The 19,871-nt window shown below is 36.9% G+C and overlaps 1 protein-coding gene across 3 annotated transcripts in view; it reads right to left on the reverse strand.

Moving 5' to 3' along the window:
• The window catches only part of ELAPOR2 (endosome-lysosome associated apoptosis and autophagy regulator family member 2), a 170,852-nt gene that overhangs the window by 46,944 nt on the left and 104,037 nt on the right, over positions 1 to 19,871 (reverse strand). For all 3 annotated transcript variants that reach the window (XM_038556669.1, XM_038556670.1, XM_038556668.1), the window contains exons 5-10: positions 19,150 to 19,236; positions 17,029 to 17,134; positions 15,653 to 15,805; positions 14,962 to 15,050; positions 4,706 to 4,886; positions 3,111 to 3,239 (exon numbers count right to left, since the gene is read on the reverse strand). In XM_038556669.1, coding sequence (XP_038412597.1) covers positions 3,111 to 3,239; positions 4,706 to 4,886; positions 14,962 to 15,050; positions 15,653 to 15,805; positions 17,029 to 17,134; positions 19,150 to 19,236 — 745 coding nt within the window. The remainder of the gene's footprint in view (positions 1 to 3,110; positions 3,240 to 4,705; positions 4,887 to 14,961; positions 15,051 to 15,652; positions 15,806 to 17,028; positions 17,135 to 19,149; positions 19,237 to 19,871) is intronic.

Genomic DNA, 19,871 nt, shown 5'->3' on the forward strand with positions numbered 1-19,871 from the left:
ATCCTAGAGGAGAACACAGGCAACAACATTTTTGAATTGGCCACAGTAACTTCTTGCAAGATACATCTATGAAGGCAAAGTAAACAAAAGCAAAAATGAACTATTGGGATTTAATCAAGATAAAAAGCTTCTACACAGCAAAAGAAACAGTCAACAAAACTAAAAGACAACCTATAGAATGGGAAAAGATATTTGCAAATGACATATCAGATAAAAGTAGTATCCAAAATCTATAAAGAGCTTATTAAACTCAACACCCAAGAAACCAAAAATCCAATCATGAAATGGGCAGAAGAAATGAACAGAAATTTCACCAAAGAAGACATAAACATGGCCAACAAGCACATGAGAAAATGCTCTGCATCACTTGTCATCAGAGAAATACAAATCAAAACCACAATGAGATACCACCTCACACCAGTGAGAATGGTGAAAATTAACAAGACAGGAAACAACAAATGTTGGAGAGGATGTGGAGAAGGGGGAACCCTCTTGCACTGTTGGTAGGAATGTGAACTGATGCAGCCACTCTGCAAAACCATGTGGAGGTTCCTCAACTCAGCAAGGAGGTGCCTGCAACTCAGCAATTGCACCACTGGGTATTTATCCCAAATATACAGATATGTTTAAATGCCAGGACACCTGTACCTCAATGTTCACAGCAGCAATGTCCACAATAGCCAAACTTTGGAAGGTGCCTCAATGTCCTTCAAGAGATGAAGGGATAAAGAAGATGTGGTCTATATATACAATGGAATATTACTCAGCCATCAGAAGGGATGAATACCCACCATTTGCTTCAACATGGATAGAACTGGAGGGTATTATGCTGAATTAAGTAAATTAATCGGTGAAGGACAATTATCATATGGTTTCACTCATAAAGGGAATATAAGAAATAGTAAAAGGGATAATAAGGGAAAGGAGGGGAACTGAGTGGGAAAAATTAAAGAGGGAGACAAACCATGAGAGACTCCTACCTCTGGGAAATGAACAAGGAGTTGCAGAAGGGGAGGTGGGCAGGGGGCTGGGGTAACTGGGTGATGGGCAATCAGGAGGACACTTGATGGGATGAGCACTGGGTGTTATACTATATGTTGGCAAATCGAACTTCAATAAAAACAAATGAAAAGGGGATCCCTGGGTGGCGCAACGGTTTGGCGCCTGCCTTTGGCCCAGGGCGCGATCCTGGAGACCCTCATCGAATCCCACGTCAGGCTCCCGGTGCATGGAGCCTGCTTCTCCCTCTGCCTGTGTCTCTGCCTCTCTCTCTCTCTCTCTGTGACTATCATAAATAAATTTTTTAAAAAATTAAAAAAAAAACAAATGAAAAGAAAAATATACATCACCTTTTATCTTCACTTCTGTATTGTATTTTTCACATTACTATGTGCTATTCTAATACCACACACTAATACTGCAGAGATATCTATCTTTCAAATTAATAATTAAACATTTCTGAAAATTATCAAAAATCTCAATTTTAGCCTCTAAGTAAAGGAGGGAACAAGGGCCTCCAAAGAGTATTGTCCTGAGAGTTCTCTAAATGATCAAATAAAAGTTCCAGATAATCTTTACTAGTAAGTGAATACACACACACACACACACACACACACATCGATGCTTTCATGAGTTCATTCAATTCCCTGGCCTTCCCAGTCTTATTTTTCTTCCATAGATCTTTTTTTTTTTTTTTAGATTTTATTTATTTATTCATGAGAAACACAGAGAGAGAGGCAGAGACATAGGCAGAGGAAAAAGCACGCTCCTCACAGGGAGCCTGATGTGGAACTCAATCCCAGACCCAGGATCACGCCCTGAGCTTAAGGCAGACGTTCAACCACTGAGCCACCCAGACCTCCCTTTCCATAGGTCTTAACTTTAGGATCATAAACTCTCATGGATTTATGGTCAAGTAATAACTACTATATTTTTTTCTTCTCCCTTAAGATAATTTCCTAGGATTATTGATCAAAAAAGAGAATATTTCATAAGGTTTAATGTATATTAAGGCTTTCTCTTTCCCTCTCTCACTCATCTTTGTAACCAACATTATTCAAGGGCCCACTATTTTTCAATTTTTGTTTTCATGTGTTTACCTCACTTCCTACATCCCAAGTATATTAATTTCAGATAGGTACTGATTTTTTTTTATTTTATTTTTATTTTTTTTTATTTATTTGGGGATAGTCATACAGAGAGAGAGAGAGGCAGAGACATAGGCAGAGGGAGAAGCAGGCTCCATGCACCGGGAGCCCGACATGGGATTCAATCCCGGGTCTCCAGGATCGCGCCCTGGGCCAAAGGCAGGCGCCAAACCACTGTGCTACCTAGGGATTCCTCAGATAGGTACTGATTTAAAACAGATGTAATTTAAAAGAATTTTTTTAAACAACAAAAACATAATATGGAGAAAAAGTGAGCTCATAAAAATTGCTAATGAGATGATAAAAGTAAAAGGATGCATTTTGGCATAAAACTCTAGTATTTGTAACACTGGCTCCTAGCGTCTGGTTTAGAAATACACACAAAGATACGGTTACTCATTCAACCAGCAAATACTGCATAACAACTAAGTGCTAGCCCCTCTCAGGTCTTAAAATATTAGAACAAATAAAATTTATCCACAATCTTATTGAACTGCCACATTTTTAAATTTTCAGTAAGTGAGATTTAAATATATTTTGTACACACAGTCATAGATTTCATAGGGAAGGAGTTAGAAATGATTACACTTCTCAACACCACTCAGTCCTGAGCCAGATTCAAACAATCCTGGCAGAAATGCTGTCATACTACTCTTCAAAATGGCAAGTGACTTAGATTTCATTATATCCCTTGGTGATCTATTCTGGAATTTATAGCCATAAATGGTGATTCTCAATATCTACTTCAAAGTTGACTCCAAAAAAATGCAAAATAATCTATACTGTTATGGAGAAGTCAACTGGCTGTGACACATTTACTATTTCGATGTGAGGGCTAGAAGATAGACAAGTAGCCAACTGATAGGAATGAAGTTCCTCATACTGGTATTTGGTATATTTTTAGAGAGCTGAGTCCAAGAATCTACTACCCAAATACACCCAGTAGGCTGATTCTAAACTCACCATTCATTCCATCGCACTTTGAATTCCCAACATTAAAGCAGGAAGTTTTCATGTTGCCAGGAAGGACATTCCACCATTTATATTCAAACCCAAGTGCAGGTTCCATTCCTGCTGGACAAGGCCTACATTCTAGGAAAGACACATGAAATAAACCATTATAGTTAAAACGCATCTGGCCATCTTCCTCTTCCTCTATCCCAAGTACTACTAAATTTTTTATTAGCAGAGAAGGAAGTGCGAAGGAGAGATAGTAGAGCATCAGTTCCTTTAAGAATTAATAATTTTTTCTAAAGCAATCTGGAAAAGAAAATATTTCTGGATATAGTTTACCCATATACACTTGACTAACATGTAAAAGGAAAAGGATCAGTAAAAAATCTTTTAAAGTTATTTTCCTTCATTTCTGAGAGTAACTGCTAACATCAAATCACCCTCCACAAGAGGGGTAATCTGAAACTAATTCTCTTATATGTGACCTTAGAATCAGTTCCCTTCACCTCATGAACAATGAGATATTTTAGCCTTCCTATTGGTTATTAACAGAGTATTAGACCATTGAATTATGGACTCATTACTTGAAATTCAAAATATTGGCTATGTTGGAAAATGATACTGGGAATTGAGAAGTTTGGAAAGAGTCAAGTTTATAAATAAGCCTGATTTAAATTAATATCTGCAACAATGAAACAGAAGAGTCCCTTCCAACCATTTCCAAATTTACCCAACATACTTTGTATTAATTACGTCATTAAAGAGAAATATTCACTGAGCAAACACTTTTTGATACCAAAGTTCTGTAGGACACATTTTTATATAACCTGCTCAATAATAATGATCTAGATATTATCATCCACAATTTTACGACTGGGAAAATTGAAGTTCATAAGGTTTAAGTAAGTTGGATAAATCACACTAATGGTCATCTGTGGGATGTGAATTTAAAACCAAGTCAACCAAGTCCTTCTTATTTATCGAAGCCTCTGGAAAGTAAGAGGATGGCACGGCTACATTCAAGTGAGATGACTACAGCTGTAGTGCATTGTAATTCTTGTCTCCAAAATTAAAACAAATTCTGTAGCACTTTCTTTATTATTTATTAAAAACTAAAATCCCAACTATACACCCTGAAACAATTAAGAGACTATCTTCACAGCTATATGATTAAAATGAGTGATTTTTGCTATTACTATAGTACAAAATATGATTTACTATTCCAAAGCTGAATTAGAAGAGGTTATATTTTATGCTTGTATTAATATATGTGTACACACTTACTACAAAAGGAGTGTCTATCCTTAAAACTTAATATGGTGGAATATTTTTTAATCAACATTCAAAGGCAGAATGAGCTGTTCCATGAAGAGAGAATTACTGTATTACACAAAATGCAAATAAAAAGCTACTCTTGTGGTATGTTAAAGAAGCCACTGCGATTTCACAATTCATTATGATATTTCTCAATTCTTCTTCAGTCTTTGTGAGGTAAGTATGCTTTATAAAGAAGTCTTCCGTAAAAACAATGAAGAACAAGGTCGCAATGGTCCAAAAAGATTATTTTGCTAAAGGTCCATTTCTTGGACCACTTGGCATCCTACCCTTTGTTCCATCCGAAAATGTTCCAGGGGGGCAGGGATGGCAAGAAGATGATCCATTGTTATAAAATCCAGGGTTGCAAGGTGGACAATCCTTCTTCTCTCCAGAAGGGGGCAACCTAATAGCATCTGTGAGATCCTCCCGGCAGATTTTGGGCTCTATCCACTTGTACATAATTTGTGTCTACAGAAAGAAAAAGAAAAGCTTTCAGGTCATATATGATGCTTTATTTACTTCAAATTTCCATTAATAAAAACATTAAACAGAAAGCCTAGGAAAAACCAAATAATGAAAGAATAGAAGAACCAGGTAAAGAAAATCGAAACAATTAGCAACAAAATGAGACAAAAAGAAAAAAACTTTGGTGGGACTATGGTCATTACTTCCACATGTTTTTACTATGAGCTGTGACTGGGCTTTACTGCATCCATACAGCACATTCATCATCATGGAATTCTACTTTAAAATATAGATACATGATTATAACCCTTACTCTTGTAACCATTCATTTACTTTATTCCATAATGACATATGGTTCTATGCAGAGACTACATTTTCCATTTAGAAACTTCCACTACTCTCTTCCTTTCCTTCATCCTCAATACCTGTTGCAGTGGCTAGCACAATATGATCACAAAAGAAAAGGTATACTTTTTAAAAAAGACTATGTCTAGCTTCACATTTCGATCCTGTCATTTCACAAATACATGTGGTTGCTCTCTGAATCTTTTCCAATACCCTGATGTTAGACACAAGAGCCACAGATAAAATATTTCTAATTCTGGGCCCTGTTACAAGTGCTTCTAACAACAAAAATTAAGACAACATCTACTTTCAAAGACAGAAGTCTTTTAAACCTTGTCTTTTCATTCTCTCTCAACATATACACATATTCCTACATAATACAAAATACACAAGATAACTATAACCCAGCCAAACCCAGAAAGCTATGATTATAAAATTACTCTCATTGTGAAACCAGAAAAATTAAATGGTGCAGCCATTTCATCAACAAAATCAACAGGCTCAGTAAAAATAAGAATGTATTTTATTTTATTTTTTTATGATTTTTTTTAAGATTTATTTATTTATTCAGAGAGAGAGACAGAGACACAAGCAGAGGGAGAAGCAGGCTCTATGCAGGGAGCCTCACGTGGGACTCGATCCCGGGTCTCCAGGATCACACCCCGGACTGTAGGCGGCACTAAACCGCTGCGCCACTGGGGCTGCCCAAGAATGTATTTTAAATGCAAAGGGATAAATAGTTTCATAACTATAGTTTTTAAAAAGAGACTTTGTTTCCTTCAATAGACATATAATCCAATGGAAGAATGCATTCTCCTTTAAAACATCTTTTGTAATAATATGTCTATTATTGGAATGGGAAAAACAAAATTTAAGGCAATTCTCTATAGCTATTTTCAGTTAGTAGAAAATTATATATAGCACACCCTGAGACCACTCCATTTTATTCTCAAGTATTCTCTTACAGAAGAATTACCTTATCTGAAGAAGGATGCTTAAGGTAAATGGCTTAAAAGGCAGATGTCTCAACAGAATTATAAATATTTTTCCTTTTATAACTCTCTTTCTGCATACATTTTATGGCCCACATCATCATACAGTCCAGCCAACTTCATCTGCCTTTCTCATCCTATCTATAAAGTGATGGCCACTCCTGCTGAACTTTCCTCAACAGCTAAAAATAATAAATAAATAAACTAGACCCTGTATCCATAAGGGGTTTTTAACTCCCCTGAAAAGGGCTGTATAAAATCCAGAGAATCTAAGCAAACGAAACATCATTATATCTGGGGGATTGTCTTTTTAAAATTCTGGCTTAGCGAGTATAGAAAACAAATTTCCAACCCAATGAATTCACAAATTTGCTGATTTCTTTTGACATGAATTAAAGTCACACTGTGTTAGGTGTGAACTATTGCATGGTTGAAAACAGGGGGTTCCCGTGTGGGAGTAGGGGTGGTGCTGAGGCTGAGTACTTGCAATGGGGGGGGGGGGTGTGCCTTGTACTCCTCCCCACCACTGTGGGAGGTCAGTACTATTATCTTTAAGTTTATAAATGAGGAAGCTGTGGGTAAGAGCTGTTTCACAACTTGCCCAAGAATTAGACACAGCTAGTAAACAGTACAGAAACACTAGTCAAAAACGGTCAGTTCAGTTAGGGCAAAAAGTGTAAAATAAGGAAATATACTTTTGACAAGTCAGCTGACCACATGATTCTCAATCCAAGAATAGTAAATGTTTAAAAATTAGAAAATGTGCACCACTTTTAAACATTTAGAAGCCAAATCTCAAATGCTCTACAGTAAAAGTTTTGTTTACAAAGGCTCTTGCTTCATATGGCAGATTGATTCTAAGTCTCTCCTTCTAATGGGGACAGATGCTTTCAAGTGGAGCTGGCTGGGGAAAGATAATAATTAATATAAATGATACTTAGCACCAGATGGCTCACAGTGCAGGTGAAAAACCAACAATCAACTCATTCTTTGGCAAGTTGAGATAAAATTATGAAATATTTTATGAAACCAAAAAACACTAATAGAACAAAACTCACCAGATTGCCAGTAAGATTAGAGAAGACCTCTATCTAGTGTCTGAGTATTTTATATTAAGCATGAATAAGATGCGTTTAAGAGAAACACATGGTGCTATCAATTCTCATGTCAAAATTAAATTCAGGACTGGGATGACTAAAAAATTTAGATAAATTTTGAAAGTGCATTTGTCCACAGTTACCAGCCTTCTTCCTTCCAATGTCCGTGCACAAGAGCATCAAGGCTTTGCAGAGTGGCTGAATTCATCAGAGCTAAATTACATGTGATTTATAAGTCTACTAACAGCCACACCAACCTCATTGCCTTGTGTTCCGTGATGTTCTGACTCATATGTTCCCAACCAGGTGGGCTGTTGCTTGCCCTCCCACCTTTCCCAATCCTTAACCTCTTCCAGTAGTGAGACACAGGGCCCTCATCATTTGTATCTCTGACACGTCCCCACTGTCCTGCCAAGTTATGTCCATCCCCTCCTTCAGAGCCATGCTCAATATCTATAAATGCTCTAAGCATGTCCTCGGTGCATCCATCTACATTCTGCATCCACTTGGATTCCTTTCCTATGAAGGTTCTACTGTTTTCTCTTCCCTTGTAGTTACCTCCTCAATCCCTTTCTAAATTCATCAAAGCTTGGGACCTCTTCTTTGTTTATGTGGAAGACACCATGGAGATTGAACATTGCACTGCAGGTTGTAGCCAGGGCTTTAGGCAAGAAAATGCTATAGTATTAGATTGGGGTGAAAAATACTAAAAACACTGAACTGAGGCTTTAAATGTATACATTGTCTGATATGAGAATTCAATCTCAATAAAGTTGTTTTTAAAAAATATTTTAAAGGAGACTACCATGAAATTTTATTTTCTACAAATTCAGAACTCCCTAATCACTGAGAAATGCCATGATGTTTTCCCAAAACCCTAATTCAGAAACAGTCTCCAATTTTTCTTGACTTGCTTAAACTACATAGGAAGAAAGGCAGTTCTTTTTTTTTTTTTTTTTTAAAGATTTTTATTTATTAGGGAGAGAGAGAGAGCACACAAGTTAGGGAAGGGCAGAGGGGGAAGCCAACTCCCCGCTGAGCAGGAAGCCTGATAACTGGGGCTTCATTCCAGGACCCTGGCTGGGATTATGACCTGAGCCAAAGGCAGAAGCTTAACCAACCGACTGAGGACAACTGAGCTTAACTAGGCGCCCCCAGAGAAAGGCAGTTCTAAAGGCCATATCCCATTATACCCTATTTTTAAATATCCCCTATATCTTACTTTTGCTATGTAATTCACAAACACTGTGTAAGAGACATTGAGCATTTGAAATAACTTGTAATATTAAAGTTATTAAAGGGCAAAGAAAGTACTAGACAAACTCTATCAAGTTCCTAGTCTCAGGGATGACTAAGTTGCAGAGTCAAATATTTCCTCTCAAGAAGGCTTCCTTCTAAGACATCCTGTCCTGCCAGGCACTCTCCCAGTCTTGGCTGCAAGTTTGCTCTTTGACAAAACATGCTGTTTCAGAAGTGGGCAGCTCTGCTTGTTTGAACATCATTATGTACCAATGGAATTTACCTTCTATAGGTTCATCCAAATTCTGCCTTATGGAATAATACAGAAAACTGTGTTTCTTCTTTTCTATAATTTCCTTTCAAGTGCTTTATCTTCCTACTTAGGAAGTTTTTGTTAAGTACCTACGGTGTATAGAAGAAAGCACTGTAATATTAGAATGACAAATTGCTGTGAAGGCAGCTGATGACAGGTTCACAAAGTGCTAGAATATATAAAAAAAAAAAGAAAATATATGAAGAGGATGCAAAAGCATCAGATTTGGAAGCAGTCATAATTAGGGTTAGAATTCCAATCTTAAGACCCACTAGCTGTGACTATCTATAACCTTCCAGAAATTACTTAACCTCATTAAGCCTCAGTTCTCTTATCTACAAACTGGGTATAATACTGTCTAAAATGCATAGCTGTTGAAAAAAAGAATTAGAGGCAATGTTTGAATACACACATGCATACACAGTGAGCATGCACACAATTGTGTGATGGATGCTTCTGCTATTAATACCATCACTGCTATTACCATAATTATTGTCACCATCATTGTTTCCAAGAGAAACATGAAATGTCATGTATATTCAAAGGGAAGAGATCAAATCTCTTTAGGACATGTAGAACATGTCAGAAAGATGATCCAAATTCCTCTATCCCATGGTGTCTTTTCTCCAAACTGAAAAAAAAATTATTAGCAACTTCAACCATATTTAATATCAAATGGTTTAATATAGTGCATGGCCTCTCTTCTCTTGCTTCTACCCATTTTGTCAAAATTTTCTTTTTTTTTTGTCAAAATTTTCTCAAGCCCTCTGCCAACGACAGAACACACCTCTCTAAATATGTTAATCATTCATTCACTTACTAATTTTCTCATTCATAAATTCACTCAAAAGATGCTTCATTATCTTCTGTGTTCCAGATACTTTACCAGGCTGACAGATTTTTTTTTTCTTTTTAAGTGATTAAGAATGTGTTTCTGTCTACAGGAAGCTGAGAGTCTGATGAAGGAAACAATCATCTTTACAAGAATTGTATTTGCAATAGTGATCTGATACCAAAACACTAGCAAACCTTCTGTAACCACTATGAAAATATCAGGAGAGGTGTGCAAAAAATTCTGTGGGAATTCCCAGTATATCAAGACAATCTTGCCAGATCTATTCACGTTATTTAAGGGTAGAGGAGTTCTGTGAATCTGCACAGAATCACTCTCTTTTTATTGTGGTAACCAACACTACCTTTTCCTCTTCAGGTACTGATTTGTGTGACACTGAAAGGAACAAGGAGTTACACAGTCTGGCCACCCAGCCACAGAGCTCAGCCGGTGAAGTCCAACCGAAGTATCCCATCCTACTGGACAGAATGGTTGGTCTGAGGTGGGCTCATGATTAAAGCAGGGCCAATCAGAGTCTTTTCTGAAACTTTGCTCAGCACTTCTATGATCAAAAGCTGTGAGGACAAGACTGTTTTGGGTGGACATGCCAGAGGGATCTGTTACCACAGGAAATAGATTGCCTGGAAAGGAAATCAAAATGAACCAAGAGTGTCCAAGAGAAGAGCAAGAAAAAAATGTCTTGATAAAACTATTTGCTCTATGTTAACTTCCCAATCATGTGACTCAATTCTCTCCTGCTCTGCTTCCACCTACCCCAAATCTGGAAAGTATCTTTTAATTTTATTAACAGAATTCTTAATTATCTCCAAGTGAGGGAGCAAAATTTACACCTTGTTTTACAACCATTAAAAAGAACGGTGTATTCCATCCCACAGTTAGGACAGGGGAGGGAACTACTTTTCACCCTGAGATAAAAGACAAAAACAAAACAAAACAAAAAGTTATTAATTCTATCTAGTTCTAGCACCCAAAATAAATAAAACCTTAAACATTGTCTATAAGTAGCTAACTCCCTACAAAACCACCTTATCCCTCTAACTTATGTAAGCAGATCTGAGACAACGTTTATGGATATGATAAACAAGTAAGTGACTTGTTTTTCAGGCATGAGCCCACTTAATTGAACACTAAATATCCTTTGTATTCTTGGGAGGTTTCTTTCCCCTTTAAATGTCTGATGCATTTTTAATTTGGTAAAGCCAGGTTCTAAAGCTTGGATTTTCTTCAAGATATTTCTGGCAAGTTTTGGCAAATTAATGTTTTCTCTTTTCTAAATATTTTTATATCTGAGAACTTGACACAAATAAATGTGGACTTTGCTAATTTAAGCACAATATGCTAACACTCTGGGATCTCTCTAAATTTTACTTCTGTCATTTTCCCCTGCTTTATTGCTCTACAATTTAACATACTTATTCCCAACATCCTCATGCAAGTTGAGGATTTTAAATCAAATGTTGAAAATAATTCACATGTAATCATTCTTGGTATGACTTAGGATATGTATAATTATGTTGTTAAACTTATATTCCTTTGGCAAATACATGATACCAACTATACTATTAGTTAATATCAACTATAGTCCTAGTTGATATATCCAATTATTAAGTCAAATATTTTACATATAGTTCCTCAATTACCCATATATCCTTGTAACCATACCATTTAGTCCACAATTCTCTATCTCAGCCATAGGGAGATCATGAGAAGCCATAAGGTGATCATACAATGCTAACATTAAAAGATGCCTTCTCTCAATGAACATTAGCAAGGTCAAAATTTTTTGAGTTCAAATCTCAAGCACTGAATCAGTGCATGTGCTGTATGCAGCCATATGAGTATATCTTAATACATGTTTAAAAAGTGGGCTCTAAACAACATTTTGAAAATAAAACATACACAAAAAATTTCAAGTTAACTCATCACTCTGAAACCTCCCTATTCTAGCCCAAGCCTATGTCATTAGATGTTGTAAATGCAACCCCCTTCCTACACTCCCACATTCTAGTCATTAGTTCTTCAGATATTCCATGCTGTGTCCCACATCAGGTCTTCACCATCCTGCTCCTATTCCAGAAATGTTCTTCCTCCATGCCTTGGCCAAGGTTTTGTACAGATCTGAAGCCTTCTCAGGCTGGGTCAGATCCCCATAAAACTCAAGACTTCTCTGGCGTGACACTAATCACAACTGAAAATAATTCTTTTTTCTCTCTTTCTTTCTCTTTCTTTCTTTCTTTCTTTCTTTCTTTCTTTCTTTCTTTCTTTTCTTTCTTTCTTTCTTCTTTCTCTTCCTTCCTTTTCTCCTTCATTCTCTCCTCCTCTCTCTCTCTCTTTCTTTCTTTGAAAGACCATCTCTCCTCTGAAATCCAGGCTCTTTCTCTGAAATCTCAAATTGCTGAGATCCTAGAATTAGAATTACCTGGGAACTTTTTAGCAATATAAATTCTCATGTCCTGCTCCATATCTTTTGAAATGAAAAATCCAGGACAGGAACCGCCAGGTGAGTCTGCTGCATACAAAAAAAATGGACAACCACTGTTCTACAATCCATGAAGACAGTTACCTTCCTCTTCTGCCTGTCCTTGGTCCTGCCCTCATCACCCAGAACTCTGTAATTTAACCAGTGCTCAATAAAGATTCACTGCATAAATGAATGAAAGAATAGAAAGTCCACATTTCCTGATGTTAATGAGAGTCCCTCAGTCAGAATTAGAATGGCTTCAGTTACTAATTGAAATATTTCTGAAAACTGTTCCCTATAGGAGGGAAGCAATCAAATAATCGGGCTTCAAAATGAACACAGAAACCTGTGACATTCCTGTGTCATATAAATTATAATGTTCAAAGTCTGTCTACTTCAATAGCTGCTTCCCTTGGGGATCTTCTCTAAGCAATAAGATCAAAGAGAGTATGACAGGACAAAAAAAGCTACAGTCATTGAACGACCTGGAAACATCACTAAACCATCAGCAAATCACCAGGCTGTGCCAAGCAAGATTAAAATACCTTTTTAAAAGATGAAACCAGAACAAATGAAAATTTTGAAACAAATGAAAATATAAAAAAAAATTTAAATTCATGTGTAATCTACATTTCTCTACTATATCTGTTAATTAACTTTCTATTGGTTTTTGTTTACTTCTGAAGCTAGACACATTTTTCCTGAAACGAGTCTTAAATCACTTTTTTAAGAATCACTGAGTTTATAGAGCGCTAATACAATGTGTTCTATACTGATGTGTTCAGAGTTCACCCAGACTCCACAGAAAAATGTAATTTGTGTGTATGTGTGAACACAGCATGCCTGTGGGTACATGCATGTACACAGGTGTGTATGTGTGTGTGTGTGTGCATGGGTATTCAGTACATTGTACATTTGATATATGGTTTTACTTCCTTTAGGCCCAGGTCAACTAAATTTTATCACACTATTCACTAACACACTAAACTATTTATTGACATAATAAAAATAGGGCATTTGGATATTTTCATCATAGCAAAAATAAGAACCATTTTTATACTAGATCTCATTCATTTAAGTTTCAGTAATGCTGAATTAGTGATTACTACATAAAACAAATTCAATTTGCCTTACTTATTATTAATAAGAAATTTAACTTAAAAAGTTTAGCTGAAGAAACATTATTTCAAATTACTTTCAACTCATCTTAGTGGCTCTCTGTATGTATTTTCTAAGTGGAAATATCCCTTCCTTGGCCATCATTATAGGGCTATTTGAGTTACTGTTCTTATTTAAAACAATACATATACTTCTAATTATTAAAATTTTCCACTAATTTAAACTGGACTTCCCTTGAGTTTATTCTGAGCAAGTAATAGCTCTCCTGCAAACACTAGAATAAACTTGGTCTTAAGTACTAAAGAGTTAATTCTTTAAAAAAAATTTAAGGACTCAGGGTAAGATTAATTATCACACAAATATAAAAAGTACATATTAGAACCTAAGGATATAAAATTAAGAAGAGAGGGATCCCTGGGTGGCGCAGCAGTTTGGCGCCTGCCTTTGGTCCAGGGCGCAATCCTGGAGACCCGGGATCGAATCCCACGTCAGGCTCCCTATATGGAGCCTGCTTCTCCCTCTGCCTGTGTCTCTGCCTCTCTCTCTCTCTCACTGTGTGTGTGTGACTATCATGAATAAATAAATAAAATCTTTAAAAATAAATAAATAAATAAATAATAAAATTAAATTAAGAAAAGAAAAGTGATTCTGACATGTATATATATTCTGCAAACTAGGTCAAGAAATTAAATGCCATGATTTCAAAGATGTAAACACAAAGAAAGAATGCTGCATTGCAGCCATGTTTTTAAAAAATATTTTATTTATTTATTCTTTAGAAAGAAAGACAGGAAGAAAGAGCATGAGCGGAGAGGGGCAGAGGGAGAGGGAGAAAGAACCTGAAGCAAACTGCACTGAGCACAGAGCCCAGTGCAGGGCTGGGTCCCACAACCATCAGATCATGAACTGAGCTGAAACCAAGAGTCAAATGCTCAACCGACTGGGCCACCCAGGCACCCATGCAGCCACTTCAATCTCAGTTTCTCCTACTGACACACGCTAATACAGGCTAACTGTCATACAGAGAATACCACATCAACTGCAAGGTTCATGTGTGTATTTTTCCTCTGGCGAAGTGCCAGCTGTAGGTTAATTGCTTTACGTTTTCTAAACACAATTACACAGTAATCTGCCATAACTGAATTTGCCTATGGCTGCATGGCTTTTATTGATCAAACCTACTAAGAACCAAATAATTAAAGAGAAGTTACAGGATGTTTTCATCCTGTGAGTCACAGTACACATTTTAAGACTGTGTTCCTCCTGGTTCTATTACTTCTGAAAAAAAAATTAGCTGTTAAAAATAGCAGTGATTTATGGAACACTCACTATGTGCCAGACACTATACAAGGAACCTTAAACTGATAATGTCTTGCATTCTCATAGCAACCTTGTGAAGTAAGAAGTAAATTAACCCCATTTTACAGATGAAAAAGCAAACTTAGAGCAAATAACCATAGCACTAATAAGTAATAGCATGAAATTAAAGCCAGGATAGCAAGACTCAGAATCTACATTCTTAAATTTCCTCATGTCCTACTTACAAACACATATTATAACTCAACTCATTTAAGTCTCTCACAAACAAACTAGAGTCTGCTCAAATTGGGAAGAGGGTTGGACTAACACAGAATGCAGTGTACTGAACACAGCCTATACCTTTCCTTCTTCATCACACGGAGTATGGATCTGGAAATAGTCTTTTGTGGTACAGGGAGGTCGCTCCGTACACTCACTGGATCCTTCTTCTGCAACATAAAAACACATTTCAGAAATTAGTCATTTATGTTGTGACTCTCAGAAAAGGCAAAAATCAAACAAACAAACCCAGAAAACTCAAAATTTAAAATAACCTTACCAGAGCAATTTAGGAAGAACTAGCTAGGCCTAAGGAAAATAAAGGCCTGCATTTCTATTTACCCTAGATCAATAAATTTTTCCATGATACACAAGAAACCTATCATAATTTTTTCCAAAAAGATATTAGATGTCTTCCATCATCAATGAACATTGTATATTTGCAGCAAATGAACATTTTCTAAGTATATCTATCTCTATGCCACCGAATCATGTAAAATTACAATATGATTTGTTTTAGATGAGTATAAATATATCCATAGCAGTTCTCCATAGGGTGTGGAACAGAAAAAAGGGCGAATGGAAAAGTCATGCACAAAAGGGTAAAAAGTTGTATTTTATCCATTCAGTATTGATTCACTTCAGCACTTGGTTTCTGGCACACTGTTCCCACCACATTTCAGTGTGGCTTCTGTCTTATGAATACACATTCTCAACAGACATAAATTTAGAGAGAAAACAAAGAACATAAACTGACAAAGACTAGTCCTACCCGAAAACTGGGAGTGCTCGTCACACTTTATGCATTCTTTGGCTCCTTTCTCAGAATAGGTGTTTCTGGGACAGACTTGGCAGTTGAAGGAACCTGGTTTGTCGCTGAATGTGCCTGGCTTGCATGGAAAGCACTCTGATGTGTATGCCACCCCTGTGTGGTAATTAAAAAACAGAGCATGGAAGGAAGGACCCACTAGCAAGAAGCAAATCAGCACCTTCTTGCTGCTTCTATCAGAAGTGAGAGAAACAGCAGCATTAAGCCAGGACCCCTTATTCCATTCATTCAACACCAAGGAAATATTTACTGTCTGCAAAAAACTGGGATAGATACTGAATTAAACACCCTAAGTAGGGATCCCTGTGTGGTGCAGCGGTTTGGCCTTTGGCCCAGGGCGCGATCCTGGAGACCTGGGATCGAATCCCACGTCGGGCTCCCGGTGCATGGAGCCTGCTGCTCCCTCTGCCTATGTCTCTGCCTCTCTCTCTCTCTCTGTGTGACTATCATAAATAAAAAATAAAAAATGAACACCCTAAATAGAGCAAACACTTAAGAGATTGAGATTTGACAGAGGTATACTAAATTATAAACTGAGTTGTCAAGAGACAACTCCACTAACTCAGAAGTGGGATGAACTCTAAGGTCTCCTCCAGTTGTACCAGCCTACTCTGCTCTGATCTTTGCAGCCACCTGTTCCCTTTTTCTCCACTGATCATTAAGTCACAAGCAAGACCCAAACCCTGGGAGGAGTGGCCTTTTTTTCTGGCTTGTAATTCCAGCCTTTGCCAGCAGATGTCCCTATGACTAATGAGTTAGTGTCACAGGAAACCATATAGAATGTAGTAAAATACAAGCCATTAATAAAGGAGAATCACTGCCTTAATTAAAATTAGCCCTAATTGAGAATGAACCATGCCAGGGTTTATTGGCTGCTCTCCTGGGCCAGAAAATGTCCGGCTGGTTCAGAGAGGCATAAGAGGTTTAGGAGACAGGCAGATGAGTTTATTTTATTATTTCTATGGATTTAGTGACCTGTGTGAGCTTGATGCCTGGCATAATAGATGTTTCCTAAATGAAGCATAGGTTCTTATTAACAATGATCCTTATGTTTTATGTAAAGACATTGAAAATTTTTATCGTTCTTATTTTTTCACACAGATTAATTTAAGGATACAAAAAAAAAAAAACAAAAAACAAAAAAAACAATACCAGTCAACTCCAAAAATAAAACCAGGATCTCTAGACATGTATGATGGCTAACATACTAATTTCTGCCTCATAAACCCTTGAGCCATCCAAACCAACAATTTAATTGATGTTTTAGCTAACTCAAAATTGTGATATGTGGCTACTAAAAAAAAATTGCTACAAAGTACCTTCAATTGTGATATTTTTCACCAAAACTGGCTTGACTGCCTTAGAACCCATAAGGATCCCAGTGGTTCTCCAGTACAATATGTTGGTGCCTGATTTCAACATTACCTGTAAAGAAGAACACAAGGCATTCAGGTCAGATAAACCATGCTACTTTTTTAAGATTTTATTTATTTATTCATGAGAGACACACAGAGAGAGGCAGTGACATAGGCAGAGGGAGAAGCAGGCTCCCTGCAGGGAGCCTGATGCAAGACTCTATCCCACCCGAAGACAGACGCTCAACCACTGAGCCACCCAGACGTCCTTAAATCATGCTACTTTAACCATATCTAAAAGCTAATCCCTTAAACACTGTTCAAGGCATTATAATGAAACACCATTAACTGGGCACCTACAAATTTGAGTCTACTGTGCTATAGTCGTATTTTCTAAAAAAAAAAAAAAAAAAAAAAAAAAAAAAATTGCCAATCCAAAAAATAAAGCAACAAAGAAGGAAAAGAAAATTATTTAAGCCTGAACAAAAAGATAAAAGAATTTTTAAACTATGTGCCTGAAGTCTTGGTTTATATTTAAAAAGGAATTCATTCCAGAGAGTGAAAAGGCACTCAACCCAATTATATATTTGTTGACTGCCACTATTCATAAGTAGATCTCTGGACTCTGAAAACAAAAAGGCAACAGAAAGACTTTGCTTCCTTCTAAAATTGTTTAATAAACAATACTGCAATGACAACCAGAGAAAAATAGGACTGTTATAAAATAACATGATTTAAATGACTCCAGAATGTAAATGATATTACATTTAATATTTGCTTCCTTTGCCACCAGCACATTGTTTTATTTACATATCAAACAACACTTCCAGTAAATCTCATGCTGTTTCTGTCAAATGAACTAATTTAAAGGTTCTTTGCTTTCTCATCTGCCACTCTTATTCTTCTATGTAGTCTCTGGCTGGCCAAATTCAAGCTGTATGAAATTAAAACATATCCAAGTACTTCACCCTGCCACGCATTCAGAAAAGTAGTGCACTGAGTACTTTCACTTGTGTTAAGTGAAGAAAGTATATTAGTTGCCAAGGGTTACTTGTACTTTCAAAGCCCAGCTTAATGAATGCTTAGGTGAATGGATCTTAAGTGGCTCTAGTATCACTTCCAGGCATACAGATCAAAAAGACAGTCTGAAAGGTACATTGTATTAATCACTCAAGGATGAGGCACCTGCTCCAATGCAAAGTTGAGGGTGGGTGGTCACTTACTGAAATAGAGTTCAGTCTACACTGCAGGCACCACACCAGGCCTTTCTCATATGTCCTCTCATTTAATCCTGCAAGACTGCTCCCATTTCTTACATGAAAAATCAGATTCAAAGAGAATAAGCCAAAAACAAAACAAAAGAGATTAAGCCAAGTGCCTACAGAAACACAGCTACAATAAGCCAGAGTTAAATTTTAAAACTGTGCCTCATTCTAAAGGGGCAGTGCCCTCAAACAATAACAGATTCACAGATTATGTTGCGTGATCATTGCTTTCAAGCATTTAGAGTTGTCCTGAGGAGACTATGCAGGTACCTCACCCAATATAACCAGAGACAGAACTCTGAGCAACAGATGATAAACAGGAAGCAGGTTTAGGCGCCAACAAGGATGGATTTTGTGACATGGAGAGCTGTCCAACAGGGGAGTCAATCCAGCCCCTAACAAGACAAGCTGGAAAGTCACTTGTTGGGGTAACTGCAGAGAAAATTGGATCAAAGGATCCTTCCATAGTCAAGAGCCACTGATTGTTCCCATGTGACAGGCACATATGTAAACTTACATACATACCCCAAGGTTCTCTGTGTTAATTTTGAATAGCCTTAGTTTCTTCTCAATGCCCCTTTGAAAAGGAGAAAGTTGGAGTATGATGGGAAAGAGTAAGGAAAGAAGCCTAAGGAGAAAGAGAAAGGCAAGAAAAAATACCTACAAAGAAGCTATGTCCCTGAAACTTTGGGGCAATTTCTTCTCTAACTAGAAACTCTAAATTAATGAACAATTTTTTTTTCATGAACATTTTTGTAAGACTGGGGAAAGGAAGGAGCAGAATGGGGGTTGGTGGGAGAGAAGATGAACAGAGACTTACAGAATGAGAGCCCCATTCTCCATTGTCTGTGAGTTTTACCCACTTGTCTGCAGTGGTGTCCATCTCCTGGCACTGATCATTTTGAATCTGTGGATTAAACACAAGGGCCCCAGTAAAGCTTCTTGAATAATGGCTTTAATTAAATTTGTTACTCAGCATAGGACAGGCTGCAAGAGCCTCTTTCAAAACGTACTAAATAATGACCATGAGTGATTCTCAGAAAGTAAACATACCAAGACCTCTGGAACCTAAGTGACAACTGTATACAAGTGGTTCTATGTAAAGCATCCTCATTATTATAACAAAAAGGTTAAGAATCAGGAGAGGAGGAAAGGAGAGAGGATGAGAACAGTTAAACCAGAAAATTCACAGAAAGGAGAAAAAGTCATTATGAAAACCTTATCAAAAGTTTTAAAAGCTCTCATTCACCATGCAGGCCCAATAGTATAAAAATAAAGCATATTTTTATAAGATTTAGGGAAGTCAGGTTTTAAATTCATAAATAAATGACACCTGCTTTGTTTTCAATTCCCCAGGACTTATTCCACATATGTAGGTAAGTAGTTACAGTCAAAGCCAAAGCCCTAAATTTTTATTTGGGGGGAAATGTGAATCATAGGACCAGTTCAAATGACTACAGCTGCTATCTTTAGCACCAAACATTTTGTGCTTTCCAGACAATTCTTATAAAATGCCTAAGGGTTTGCACACTACTTTTCCAG

The sequence above is a fragment of the Canis lupus genome, chromosome 14 (genome assembly GCF_011100685.1).
Source record: "Canis lupus familiaris isolate Mischka breed German Shepherd chromosome 14, alternate assembly UU_Cfam_GSD_1.0, whole genome shotgun sequence".
Taxonomy (NCBI): Eukaryota; Metazoa; Chordata; class Mammalia; order Carnivora; family Canidae; genus Canis; species Canis lupus.